The sequence below is a fragment of the Sinocyclocheilus rhinocerous genome, unplaced genomic scaffold (genome assembly GCF_001515625.1).
Source record: "Sinocyclocheilus rhinocerous isolate Xijiao unplaced genomic scaffold, SAMN03320098_v1.1 scaffold738, whole genome shotgun sequence".
Lineage (NCBI taxonomy): Eukaryota > Metazoa > Chordata > Actinopteri > Cypriniformes > Cyprinidae > Sinocyclocheilus > Sinocyclocheilus rhinocerous.
The window spans coordinates 620,681-635,350 of NW_015633949.1; the positions used below are offsets into that span (position 1 = coordinate 620,681).

At 37.4% G+C, this 14,670-nt stretch overlaps 2 protein-coding genes across 3 annotated transcripts in view; one reads left to right on the top strand and one right to left on the bottom strand.

The window, feature by feature from the left end:
• The first annotated feature begins 32 nt into the window (after window positions 1–32).
• Window positions 33–10,218, top strand: LOC107744791 (protein NPAT-like). 2 transcript variants are annotated; one of them, XM_016558612.1, is made up of 19 exons: window positions 34–102; window positions 191–258; window positions 544–662; window positions 784–844; window positions 933–1,011; window positions 1,098–1,138; window positions 1,968–2,180; window positions 2,269–2,344; window positions 2,462–2,585; window positions 2,684–2,775; window positions 2,874–2,934; window positions 3,014–3,110; window positions 3,221–3,331; window positions 3,985–5,298; window positions 5,458–5,567; window positions 5,659–5,749; window positions 5,841–5,855; window positions 7,420–8,690; window positions 9,406–10,218. In XM_016558612.1, exons 2-19 carry the CDS (start codon window positions 222–224, stop codon window positions 9,484–9,486), a joined length of 3,993 nt encoding a protein of 1,330 aa, XP_016414098.1. In that variant the 5' UTR covers window positions 34–102; window positions 191–221; the 3' UTR covers window positions 9,487–10,218. The 2 variants fall into 2 exon arrangements, with proteins under 2 accessions (XP_016414099.1, XP_016414098.1); XM_016558613.1 differs by lacking the exon at window positions 5,841–5,855 and having other exon boundaries at window positions 33–258.
• A 3,207-nt stretch (window positions 10,219–13,425) lies between these two features.
• Window positions 13,426–14,670, bottom strand: part of LOC107744806 (uncharacterized) — a 13,213-nt gene continuing 11,968 nt past the window's right edge. The window contains exons 7-9 of the mRNA XM_016558631.1: window positions 14,445–14,474; window positions 13,640–14,318; window positions 13,426–13,541 (exon numbers count right to left, since the gene is read on the bottom strand). Of these exons, the coding sequence (XP_016414117.1) occupies window positions 13,426–13,541; window positions 13,640–14,318; window positions 14,445–14,474 (825 nt within the window). The remainder of the gene's footprint in view (window positions 13,542–13,639; window positions 14,319–14,444; window positions 14,475–14,670) is intronic.

A 14,670-nucleotide genomic window follows, 5' to 3' on the forward strand; every position in this document is an offset into this window, starting at 1 on the left:
GAAAAAAAAAACTACATTTCCCTTTGTTTCCTCTCGAATAGGACCTAAACAATATCCGGGTCAGAGGAGGCGAATTTCCGCGCCTTTTCGTAGTCGGGATGGGTAAGAGGGTTAAACAACCTGCAATATTTCAACCGTATTATCATATTATGGACTAAATTAAACTTTAATACACATACTTCAAATGCAGACGATTTGGTGGCACAAGATAACGTCTAAATATGTTGCTCCCGTCTGATGTCGCCAGACTTGTGCTGGGTAAGGTCACTCTTGATCTGTCCCTCTCTAGGAGAAGCTAGCGAGCTAATACTCCGTTCCTAATTACAGTATGTGTAATTATGTGATTTGTCTCCAGAACTGCTGGGTAGTTGTAAATATTTAGACCATTACGAAACTGAGAAAATTGTGTCGTTCTGAGCTCAGGCAGTGCGAGGCTGTGATGTGTCAAACTGCTGAGATGATCGATAACAGAATTTTAGTCTGCTATTCTCAAATGAAGATATTTAAATGTGAAATTATGTATCATTCACTTTCAACTTTTAGGCTACCTGCAGCAAGAAGGGCTCACTGCCACAAGCCGAGCCTTCATCTATGAGAGTCCAAACCTGAAGGAATATGCCGAGCACAGCTCAGAGGACGGGGTCATCCCTGCCTGTGTGTTTGTATGTGTCAAGTTCATGATTGATAACAGGGTGGTAAACATCAATAAATTACTGGTGTGTGTTAAAAAGATATGTTTACTAAATAACAATTTTGCTATTGTTGATTTTTCTTCTTTTCCAGTCTCTTTTTGGAAAAAACCTGATCACGATTTTAAATGAATATGTTGCTGTTAAAGCAAAAGGTGAGTGCCCTTAAAAGTAAATGAAATGTTTTGATATACACTGTGAATCTGTTTCCGCTTTAACATGTTTATTTCATTTCTTCTGCAGAAACAAGTCAAGAAAATCAAATCCCAGCTGTGATGACATCATTATGGAAAAAGCTTGACTTCACACTCAACCAAATCAAGTGAATTAATATTTGTTTACATCGTCACACTGAATGTTTACATTTTTTAATGTCTTTTTATTAAAATCTTCCGGTATTGTCCACAGGTCTCTGCAGAATTCTCCTGCAGTGCAACTGAATCAGCGACGTGAGTTTTACTCTTTGTTTGAACATTTCATTCTATCTGTTTGTTTTCTTTTTATTTATTATACAATTATAATTCTGACTTTCTGACTTCTAATTAACAAAAGCGAAAAAGGCCTCTAACACTAGCTTGCTCTATTCTTTTTCTATTCTATCGGTTTTCTTTTTATTTATTATATGATAAAAAAAAAAAAACTTGCTACGTGCACTGCATTAAGCTAACTGAGACTTGTTATAGCACTTGCATATTATTGCTCTTTTGTTGATTTTGATTGCTTCCATTGTCCTCATTTGTAAGTTGCTTTGGATAAAAGCGTCTGCTAAATGTAAATGTAATGTAAATGTTTGAGAGAAATTGTTTTCTTGATGACTTGGAAGTTGGAATTATTGAAATTAACCAAATATAATAGATATAAGTATAAATATAATATATACATATGGCATTAAATGTAAAAATACATGCACATTTAACATACACTACTGTTCAAATGTTTGGGGTCAGTAAGATTATTGTTTATTGTCACCAAGGCTGTATTTATTTGATGAAAAAATGAAATATACAATTTAAAATGAGCATTTATCTTTTTTTTTTTATTGTGATTGCAATGCTAGATTTATTTGTGATTGAATGTTTTTGTGGAAACCATGTTTTAAAAAAATTTTTTATTCTTTGATGAATAGAAAGTTCAGAAGTAGAGAATTTATTTGAAATAGAAAACTTTTGTATCATTATAACTGACTTTACTGATTATTAATTTCTTTAAAAAAACTTACAGACCCCAAAACATTTGAACAGTAGTGTAATTTATTTATTTATTTTTTCTGTCATTAAGTTCGCACTATGAATAGCATTCAAAATATGAGACGTCAGCAGAGACCCTTGTTGGCATCACAGTCTCCCATCACTGGGCACCCGCCCTTGACTCCAGCACTCCAGTGTGTCCCCAGCACTTTGTCCACCCCTCAAGGCATGCTGGGACATTCCACCCCAGTGTCTTACACTTCCCAGCATACCAGACCTTCCACTCTCTGCCTTAGTCAGCCAGGTGAGTCCTGAAAAACATGTTTAAATCGCACATTTGTATGAGATTTGTAAGTACACTCTTTACATTTTGCTATCTTACATCTTTATAGGGGAGTCACCATTGCAGATACTGGTCCCTGATAATAGACTGAATCCAGGTCCTTTGTCTCCAGCCCGCAGGAAATGGTAAGATGAAAGTGGTGATGACACCAGAAGTATGTTACAGTTTCGCTCTTTCTGCCTTTTCCAGATCAATCTGTAACAATAATTTATTTTAAAGCAAAACTCTGTTTTCTGCTGCAGTGACTCGCCGAGGCGGAGAGGAGGTGGTCAATTGTGTGCCATCGGGACAAACAGGGCCACCGTAGTGTCCAGCACACTCGTCGTGGAATCTCAAAATGAAGAAACTGTGACGGAGAACTTATCTGTGAGTCAGGCTGATTCATTAAGGGTTTTTTAAAATGTTTTCAAGGAGTTTCTATTTACTTCTGCTTAATTGAAGATCATATGTTTCTTTTTTAACAGCAAATAGTTATAGAAAACGCCAGAGAAAAAATTCTCAATGATAGATTCTTGCAAGAAAAACTTGCTGAAAATATCAACAAAATCTTGGCAAGGTAAATGCTAAAAAAATGGGCAAGAAACAACTTCAAATAACAAAAAAATTACATTGAGATCTTACTAAACACATGTTGTAATATCACTTTAATAACAGTGATAATACCTGCAGTGCTGTTGAACAAGAGCAGTCGATTGATGAAATCCTGGGCCTCCAGGTGTGTGAATGCACATCTTTTACTATTTTTTATATCTTGACAGCCATATCAAGCCTTAACCTGCAAAAAATTGTTTTAGGGGGAAATTCATATGACAGATGATGCAATCCAAGACATATTGGCACAGACAGAGTCAGACCCAGCATTTCAGGCACTCTTTGACCTCTTCGACTATGGTAGGTTTGAGCAATTGATTAAACAGAAAATCAGATTCTGTTATAAAAGCCAAACTGATTTTTTTATTATTCAGAAAGGTCTCACTGATAACCTTTCATCTCTTTTGAAGGGAAAAGTAATACGGCTGAATGCAGTGAACAGGCTGATGGGAGCTTCAGTACTAGTACTAGTGCACAAGAGAGTGATGAGACTGGGCATGTAGACAGCGCCTCTGAAACAGGTAAGATGGATCGGCTTTATGTTGTAAAGCAGCACAGGTAATTTCCTGTGTATACATTTTATTATATGCACTATGGTTAAAAAGTTTTGTTTTTAAATGTTTTTAAAGAACTTTCCTATGATCTCCATAGCTGCATTTATTTGATAAAAAAAACAGTAAAAAAATAATATTATGAAATACTTTTACAATTTAAAATAGCCTATTTTCTATTTTAAAATATTTAAAAATGAATTAAAAATGTATCAAAATTGTATAAAATTATTTCTGTTATGGCAAATTTTCAGCAGCCATTACTTCAGTCTTCAGTGTGACATGACCCTCAGAAATCATTGTAATATGTGGATTTGATGCTCAAGAAACATTTCATATTATTTTCAATGTTGAAAACATTGTTCATAACAGTTGTTTTGGGGAAACTGTGATACATTTGTTTCAAAATTCTTTGATGAATAGAAAGTTCAAAAGAACAGTTTTTATTTGAAATAGAAGACTTTTGTGACATTTTAAATGTCTTCACTGCCACTCTTGATCAATTTATTTCATCCTTGCTTAATACAAGTATGACTTTCTTTTAAAAAAGACTTACTGACCCCAAACGTTTTAGTGTAGAGACAATATATAAACTGTTGTATGATTTTATTCATTATTTTAAGCCACTGGACAGGAGAATTCCACATCAGGAGGAGAAAGTAGTGCACCAAATATAAGCACCCAGTCTGAGTCAAAAACCAAAACGAAATCTTCCAGCCTTCGTAATGCAACAAAGTCTGCTTCCACAGCTCCACAGCCACGTATTGTAACCAAACAAACTGGACGAGGATCCACAAACTCCAAAAGAGGGATAGTCAGGACTAGAGTTTTATCCAGTAATAAACAATCCAGAAGTGCCACTTCAACTTCTCCAAGTTTGAACAATAAAGCGGATTCGCGTCCACCTGACCAAATTGTATCAAGCTCTTCTTTGACAGAGGAAGGAGTTGGCATGGAGATAGATGAACCAGAAAATGAAACCTCTGAGAGCGTAAATATTCAGCTAGTTCCTCTGGAGAGCTTGCATGCAAACGAAACATTAAATGATAATAAAAGCAGTCAAGTTCCAATTTCAACATCGCAAACCACATCCACTACTGAGACCTCAAATAATGCATCTGTGAATGAGCCTGGGAGAGTAACAGGAATTACCACGGGACAGAATGATGATATGGGAACCTCTTTATCCATTCAAAGTGAGACTGTGCCCTCACTTTGCTTGCCTCAACCTGACACAGACACATCCGCCAAAACGGCTTCTCTGCCCTCTTCAAACAAAACACCTTTAACTCCTTCCTGCATTCAAACTCAGTCCAACACTGTCAGAAGCAATCTCCCTGCATCAGGTGCTTCATCTACCGCCACTACGCCGTGCATTTCTGAAGCTCCGGCCAGGGAGCCTGATCCCAGTAAGATTGTGTCTCTGAAAATCATCATCAGTGATGAGCAGGACGAGGTCTCAGCTGATGTGGCATTGAACCAGGCAGTTTCCAGCATCACCAGTGACCACATCCCCACCATCTTCCTGTCCTCCCCTGCCAAATCGCCTTCCAAGACATTGCCTGCAACCTCTGCGGTCATAACACTAGAGGAAACGGCTCAGGCTGTGAGCTGCTTACAGGGGGCGGAGGGTGTCGGATCATTCAGAACACCTACAAGGAGCACGCAGAGTTGCGGACAGCCTGCGCTGGGACGTCCCGCAGGTCAGGAAACCGGCTTCATTCAGCTGTTGCAAGCTAATCCTAGCTTTGGGCCTTCAAGCAGCTATATCATTGTAACCGAACCGGCTGCTGCTGAGCAGCGGTCAAATGTTGTGCTGCTTCCAAGTAATGTGCCTCAAGGGACCGTGTCTTCAATGCCGCATATGGTAGTGACTCCACCTCGCCAGAGGACTGTGGTGTCCATGGGAGCAAATGTCTCTCAGACCTATTCGCCTGGTGAGTGAAGAGTTAGTGTGATTATATAAGACACTTTATACTTTGATTTGGGTGATATGTTTCTCTGTTTATGTTGAGGTACTCATTTGCAGACTTTGTCATCCTCAGGATTAAGGCTGCGTGTTTGAAATTCCAATTATTATTATTTATTTCTTTTAGGCTCCACAATCATTATATCCTCCCCAGTTCAACCCATGTTACAAAATGTGATGCTTCCAGTGTCTGTGATGGGGCAGAATACTGGAAAACTCACAGTCCTTCCCAATCAGGTTAGTAACTTTAAAGCATACAGGTTTTGTCGAAGTCTTTCGACAGATTAATAGTTTTATTAAATTTATGATTACTACTTTTTTTGTACAGATGTTGACTTTGCCATGTTCAGCAACTGTAAGGCAGCCTGTCAAAGTTATTTCTCAACATAAATTGGCACCCAAGGAAAACACGGACATGGGTAAGACATTTTTCATTTACATGTTTTTTTTCTTTCATTTATTTAATTTATGTAATTATATCTTTATTATATAAAATATTCTGCTGCACAGATGTTTTCAGAATTGGTAAGTTTACATTTATTTAATTTTAAATCATTTATATACTTAATGCATTTATTGTACTTAAATATATACATACACACACTCACACACACACACACACACACATATAAGTCATGTTAAATATATATATATATATATATATATAATTTAAAAAAAATTAATTATGATTTTGTTTTTGAAAAGGTAATTGTATTAGAATTACCTTTTTATATACATTTGGGGTTAGTCATGGCCTAATGGTTATAGAGTCGGACTTGTAATCCAAAGGTTGCGGGTTCGAGTCTCGGTACCGGCAGAGATTGTAGGTGGAGGAGTGAATGACCAGCGCTCTCTTCCACCTTCAATATCATAACTGAGGTGCTCTTGAGCAAGGCACTGAACCCCCAACTGCTCCCCGAGTGCCGCAGCAAAAATGGCTGCCCACTGCTCCGGGTGTGTGTTCACAGTGTGTGTGTGTGTGTTTGTTCACTACTCACTGCTGTGTGTGTGCACTTGGATGGGTTAAATGCAGAGCACAAATTCTGAGAATGGGACACCATACTTGGCTACACGTCACATCATTTTCACTTTTCAAAATGTCAGTTAATGTTTTTCCTGAGATTTAAGTTTTAACTAGATTCCTAAATCTAGGAATTCTAATCTAGGCTGCCAAAAAACTGAAGTCATTGCATTTGGAAACAAAGATGAAGTTCTCAAGGTGAATGCATACCTTGACTCTAGGGGTCTAACAACTAAAAATCAAGGTGGCCTAATGGTTAGAGAGGGGAAAGTCGTGGCCTAATGGTTAGAGAGTCGGACTCATAACCCAAAGGTTGCGGGTTCGAGTCTCGTACCGGCAGGGATTGTAGGTGGGGGGAGTGAATGTACAGCACTCTCTCCCACCTTCAATACGACGACTGAGGTGCCCTTGAGCAAGGCTCAACCCCCTACTGCTCCCCGGGCGCTGCAGCAAAAAATGGCTGCCCACTGCTCCGGGTGTGTGTGTGTTCACTGCTGTGTGTGTGCACTTTGGATGGGACTAATTCCAAGTATGGGTCACCATACTTGGCCACATGTCACGTCACTCACCAAGGTGTTCAAATTGACATATTTGTCATATGACGTTGCTAAAAAAAATACCAAGGGTTCACACAAAACAAGGGGAGTCCGCTTTTAGTTATTATGCCGCCCGCAGCTTCCAGAAGAGAATCAGATGTGCTAAAACATTAGTCACATTTAAATGCAGACTCAAAAATTTTAAACCTTAAATCAATTTTTAAATCATTTTCAAAGTTTTTAAATTCCTTGTTTTGTTGTTGTGATTATTATAATTTTAAAAAAATTATTATTATTTTCTTTTCTTTTATGTAAAGCACTTTGAATTACCATTGTGTATGAAATGTGCTATATAAATAAACTTGCCTTGCCTTAAATTAGACTTTTTTTTCACTTCCTCCTATCTTTAGCATGATTTGAAATTAATTAACGTTCTTTAGTAACTTTTTTTTTTTAATCTAAAGGTTACAGTTTTTGTAACGCATGTTTGTGGATTATGTGTTGCTATAATGATTTGTTTACTGATTTTCAGGCAAAACTAGCACATCTGGGTCTGGTCAAGTGCTTCCCCAGGCCTCTGAGCAACAAAAGAGTGTGAGGGCAACAAGCCCCAGCCATCGACGGATACTTTGCTTTGATGTCACACCTGAAACCACTTCAGCTGGCCAGAATTCTTTACAGACAAGCACACTCACGTCCTCTGCTGTTACTTCCTCAGCTCAGCAGGTTCAGAAAGAAATCACACAGACTGAACCGAAACAGCCTTTAGTTTCTGACACTTGCAGAAGAAGAATAGAAACCGTTAGGCTGCCAGAAATAAATCCCAAACCGGGTATTAAGGACTCTGAAAAAGTCACCATATTTCATCAACAAAAAGAAGCCCCAAAATGCAAAATGAATGAAAAGGGGCTAGATCTAATTGTTGTATCAAGTACCAAGTCTTCCAACAAAGCTGCCATTGAGCCAGAGGCTCTCATTAGACCAGAATCACTGAAAAAATCACAAGCATCACAGAAAGAAGACGGCGGAGTTGTTCCAAAATCATCTGCTCCAGGGCCAAAGCAGAAACCAGCAGGCAACACAAAGGACGGCTCACAAGAAGAAGCCTCTGAAAAGAAGGAGTTAAAACCAGCAGAAAGATCCTCAGGAAAGACTTCCTTACAGAACTCTCCAGGCGTCACTGCAAATAAAGAAAATGAGCTGGAGAGCTGTCAGCGTCAGACATCCGCACGCCCCACTGAGGATCTCGCACCTTCTACAGCAAAATCTACTGTACCCGTATCGAGCATGTCCAGTAAAACTTTATGCAAGACGAGCCCTCTGACTAAACAGGCCGTTGAGATGCTTCAGGACATACAAGGCCAGGCTCCTGTGGCCACTCCACCGAAGAGACGGGTGGCCGGATGTCCAGACCTCCCACTCCCGAGAACACCTGAACCAGGATGTGCACAGGAGGAGCTGACGGATGGATTGAGAACCCCGTCCCAACAAAGGCTCAGGAGGGAGGGTGAAAGCACACCGAGGCATCTCCCCCCTCCCACCACCCCTGATATCCCCTCCTGCAGTCCTGCCAGCGAGGCGGGGAGTGAGAACAGCATCAACATGGCCGCCCACACTCTCATGATCCTGTCACGCGCCGCCAGGACAGGAGGTCCTCTGAAAGACAGTTTGCGTCAAGAGGAGGCCAGTGCTGGGAAATCTGCCATTCCTAAAGGAAAGAAACGAAAGCAAATTGAACCGAGCCCTCCTGCAAAGAAAGAGCTACAGCTTTCCAGCTCCTCAAGCAGTAAAAAGAAATCAAAGGTGAGCTGATATTTTATTGGTTATTTGTTAAAAACTGTAAAGATTGACTGCACCTTAACCTAGTAACATATCTTAGCCTATTTTTAAATATATACATGTATGTGTATGTATTTATATATACATAATAAATATACACAGTACACACACGTATTATGTAAACACACTTTTATTTTGGATACGATTAATTGTTTGACAGCCCTAATAAATAATTGTATACATGTATATATGTTTGTATAAACAAATATTCATAATATTGCCATTTTTTTTTTATTATATATTTATAACAATGTTTTTAGAATTGTTTTATATATATATTTTAATCAATTTATTTCTATTTTAATTTAATAAATATTAATATATAACAAACTACTCCCTATTAATACGAAGTAGTACTAAATAGGTTACTATACAGTATATATAATGCTAAAATCTGAATCAAGTCACTTGAGTCATGTGCAAGTGGCTTAATGTAATTACCAAAAAAAAAAAAAAGAATAAGCATCTCACTCAGACCAGTTATTTATTCCACTTGTGTACCTATACCATTAATTTAGTATGTGTTCTGGGTAGATAACAGTAGGCAGTAGACCGCAGGTCAGCTCACGGTAGCCCAGCCAATTAGAGAAGTCTGACTCATTTTTGTCTATTTGTGTACCTCAGTATGCATCATCTGATATGTTGACATTGTTCGGCTGAATTCATATTTATTTTTCAGAAACAGAAGAAGCTGCTGGACTCCTTTCCTGAAGACTTGGATGTAGACAAATTCCTGTCATCCCTGCACTATGATGAGTAATGACGCTGGGGACGAGCCGAGCTGCTTGCCACCATTTCAGGGACATAACAAGCCATGTGTGCTACTGAGAGCGATAAAACAGATCTATTCAGCTGAGGACCCATTCTGAATAGCTGCTTTCTGTTTTACATCCAGAATGTGAGATATTGTACATATACACCATATTAGCCCAATAATTATATTCATACATTAAAGATGTTCATATACAGGCCCAGATTAAGCACTCTTCAAAACAAACAAGAAAATAATTTTAAGACTAAACTGTCATTTTTGACTACATATGTGAAAGTGTCAGTTCAGTTGCTCCATTGCAACAGCTGTTAATGAATTCATTGTCATTTTATTTCTTTAAATGGACGTTTTCCATCAACTGCACCATGTGACTACATTTCTGTGAACATTTTCAAGAGAGATGATTTCCTTTGTACAGCCTCTAGGTGGTATTCTTCCTTTACATTATGGATAGAGAAGATGAACGTTGTTGTTTTCTGTCCTTTAGATGGTTTATTATATGATGTATTTTAATAAATCAATATTTGATTTAATATTTTTTGAATTATTTAATATGTTTTAATTGATTCTGTGTTACTATGTCCAGCTATGGCATATTTATTTGGAATAGACCTGCAGCAATTGCATATGCCCAGCTTGACTAAACACCTTAGTCTCATTTTCCTTTAACAGCTATACATTTCCTTTGATAATAATACGACGAGTCTTGAGCAGCAAATCAGCATCATTAGAATGATTTCTAAAAGATCATCTGACATTGAAGAATGAAGTAATAGCTGCTGAAAATTCAGCTTTGCCACCACAGGAATAAATTACATTTTAAAATATTTTAAAATACAAAAGTTATTTTAAATTGTAATATTATTTCCCAACATTACTGTTTTTACTGTATTTTTAATCAAATAAATACATGGTGAGCACAAATTAATGATCTTATATACTGTTACTCAACATGTTTTGGTAAACCAATTGAATGCACTTATATATGATATGTATTGTGGCTTGTGAGGTAAAATGGGGATGAAATAAGGGCAAGCAAGGTCCTGTAAGCACTGGAGGCAACAATAAATAATTTTTCCTAGCAGTTTAACATTCTCTGTACTCATATACGCTGTTATTTTGATAGCTAATCCAAACTATTTAGGTCAAGTCATATCAGATCAGATCATATATCAGAGATGCCAATCTTAGTGCTTTTACATAAGTTGTTCTTTTTGCCCTTTTTTCTCATGACTTTCAGGCCAGCACTGCATCAATGTATTTCTCTCAATGTACATTTAGGTGTCAAATGTTAGGTGTAAATTGAAATGCAAATAATAAAATTAAATAGCAACATAATACTTTAGACACCCATGAACTAAAAGTGAAGTGAAAATTAGTATTGTTTTGCTAATAATCTCACATATACTCTTAAATATAAAGATTCCTTTATTTTATTTTATTTTGGTTCTTTGGGGAACCAAGTGTTTTTTTCTATTGCATTACATGGAAAAAAAAAACTGAAATCTTTATTTTTAACTAAGTTATTTATTAAACTGTAGTTTATTAATAATGATCAAAATGTTTGATGCTTGATGTTCAAAATTATTTTAAAAGCATGCTGCTTGTATGTGCATTTAATTTTTAAAGCATAATGCAATCACAAATATGAAATGGTTGTTTTCAAAGATACTGAATATCTATAATTTGAGGAAATGCATTCATTCACTGACGATTCTGTAAACACATGAAAGATTCAAATAACTCCTGATACTGTACAACGAAACTTATTTAACATGTGATATGAGGTACAGTAGTCAATCACACATTTCCTTCCTGTACTTCTTGTGAACAGTTCTTCTCATTTATCAACTCTTAGCAGCCAAACCAAGCATTAGTGTTCATAATGTGTAGCAAACGTCTTTTCAGATGGCTGAAGATAAATACCTTTGATCTGCAGAAGAGGTGAACATGTCCTGTTGAGAAAAAGCATGCATATAATTCCAGGGAAAAAATGTTTTACAGAGAAAATAATTATACAGTCCATTACCATCGAGTTCAAAAGCTGCATCCACTTTCCCAACAATGCTGGGCCAATCCTTATGAATTTTCCTTGGAAATCCAGGATCCATCACATTTCTTTTCTCATCATAACCACAAACAAAAAAAGGGGGGGAATGTTAGTTCTCTGTAAATGTCTGAAATGAGCGTTATCTGATAAACTTGTTTTCTGGAAGGAAATTGTCAAATTTAGCAATTTTTACACTTACATTTTTTACACTTGACTACACCTGAAATAGTAGTCTCCTGTGAAAAAATAGGTCTTTTCATGTTCACATATGAACAGCAGAATCTATTTGTTTTACTGTTTATGGAAATCCAAACTCATAGAATGTAGCCATAATAGCTCTTTGACTCCAGTGTCTGAACCACCCAATATTTAGAACCTAATAAACAGAAGAGTAAAGGATATTTACACTACTGCTCAAAAGATTGTAGTCATTAAAATAATAAAAAAAATTTAAAAAAAGTTTTTTAAAGCCATCTCTTATGGTCACCAAGGCTGCATTTACTTGATCAAAAATACAGTAAAAACTAATATTGTGAAATATTATTACAATTGAAAATAACTGTTTACTATTTCAGTATATTTTAAAATGTAATTTATTCCTGTGATGGAAAAGCTGAATTTTCAGCAGTCATTACTCCAGTCTTCAGTGTTGCGTGATCCTTCAGAAATCATTCTAATATTTAGTTTTAGTGCTCAAGAAACATTACCAATATTGAGAACAGATGTGCTGCCTAATATTTTTGTGGAAACCATGATGTTGTAACATTATAAATTATTTTCCTGTCACTTTTGACCAATGTAATGCATCCTTGCTAAATAAATATATTAAAGGTAGGGTATACATATATCTTCTGGGGAAGTCTCAGGAGGACCATAAAATGTTCGTCCAATCATTGCATTCGGTAGGATGTCCCACCCATATATATCTACCTCTCCCTATCAACTGCATACCTCCGCGGCCGCGCGGCCAACAGCGAGAGTTCAGGGCGTGGCCACTATAGCAGGCTGCAGCGAGGACCTCTTGAACTTATCACAAATGCCTGCTGACCCAGTTAAAGAGATAGTTCACCCAAAAACACCCTTATGTCATTGCAAAACTGTATGACGTTCTTTTGTGGAACATAAAATAAGATATTTTTAGAAATGTCTCTTTGGAATGGAAGTCAATGGTCACTAAACCTGATTGGATTCCAACATTCTTCAAAATGCCTATTTTTTGTGTTCCACAGATGAAAAAAAAGTCATACAGGTTTGGAACAATATGAGGGTGAGTAAATAATGTCAGCATTTTAAAATCCTACCATCAGATAAAGTAACATCTAAGCAGGAAACTAATGCTGTAGTGTGACCAAAACATTCCACATTCCTTTAAAATCATCCATACATGTGTTTCATTGAAATATGTCTTTCTGCCTTCACTTTTGAACGCAATACCCATATATCAAAATCTAATGAACAACTGATGGATAGAATCAAGTCCCTGCCCTACATTTGTCTTTTTTGGTAATCCGTTACACTTTGATGTACGTCACAATCCGAAAGAAATGATCTTTCGCTACTTCCATTTCATTGCGACTTTAATTTACCAGTATGCTAACAACAATAATAGACAACACAACACTCAAGATACACAATGTGTAAAAGTTAAAACTGAATGGGAGAAAACTGTCTGTAGAAATAAAATTAACCTTTATCACTTAATTGTCACTATATGAAATACCAGAGAGAAATTGTCTTTTTGAAGTATTGTCTTGAATGTGGACAAAAGTTATCCTTAGCTTCATAAAAAGGTCCATATTTACTTCATGAGTGCCACAAGATTGGGCAGATATTCCAACAGAGTTTGTAAGATTTCTAGTGTTCACCAGTCTTGTCCATTAGTCAGAGATCTCACCATTGCTGGAGTTAGACAGCAGTGCAGATATCTGTCTCCTGCTCTGGCTGCTCCTCCTCTTCCTCCGGCCAACCATCCTAAGCCTCCTCCGGATAATGTCTGGAAAACACACGTCACCTCTCATAAGTCTAAATCTTTGGGAAAGTAACAGAATAAATGGTTTGTGCAACATGAAGAACTTGGTAGTGTGTACTCACCACCCACATTCTCATAGTCTTGCTGGTTGTCGTGCCAGTAGAGACTGGCTGAAGATCGACAGTGGCGATAGAGGCGTGTATGGAGCACAGACAGGGTGGGGAGCACCAAGAGGAATCCCAGAGCGCCTGCTGCCCACACAGCCTCATCTGTATGTGGTATGGGTATCCTCTCACCCCTCAGCGGCCCTCTTATGTGAGGAGACTTTGAGTCTGGGACTCCACACTGTCCAAGCTCCACGCATTCAGATCCAGACATCTGCTCCTTTGTGTCAGTCTTAATGTGATGGCTCTTACCTTCTTTTATAGTTTTCTTATGTGTTTTTTTGTCTATGTGGTATTTAAGTCTTTCAGTCACATTATGCTGTAGAAATTGCTTCTCAATTGTCTTTGTCTTGTCTTTAGCACTGTCTCCAGGCTCCTTAGAGTCCTTTGCTGAACTGAGAGATTGTGTAACAGTTAGCATCGAGAAGGAGGCCATCTCTTTTGTATTATTTTGTGGTAGTGTGTCTGTATGGTTCAGTTTTGCGCTCTTTGTGTTAAATTCATCTGGTTTGACGTCATCTTTCAGTTCCACTTCTTCCAGGGATTGTTTGATGACCATCCTGCTCTTCCTGGTTCTCCCTCCGGTCCTCTGTACCTCAATGAGACTGAGAGTCTCCATGCAGCAGTTTTTAAGAGACTAACAGTTGAAGGAGAATGTCAGCATAGAAAGTTATCGTTAGCATTTCTATTTACATAAAATGACTGCATCATCATACAAATCTTGACTATTGATATATTGGTCAATGTAATGCAGTTTCTTCACCTTTAATCTCTCCACTTCTTTTGGATAAATCTGCCACAAATATTTGGACAAATGTGCTAAACAAAATATTGATTTTGTGCACTTTATTTACTGTACCAATATTTTAAATTGGCCTTTGAACTTAGCTTTATTGCATGGCAAAAAAAAGTTTTACCTTGCCAAAGCACCGACAGAGCCCACTGATCTAATGGCGTTGTTGAGCGCTCCAAATGCAAACTTTGCATGC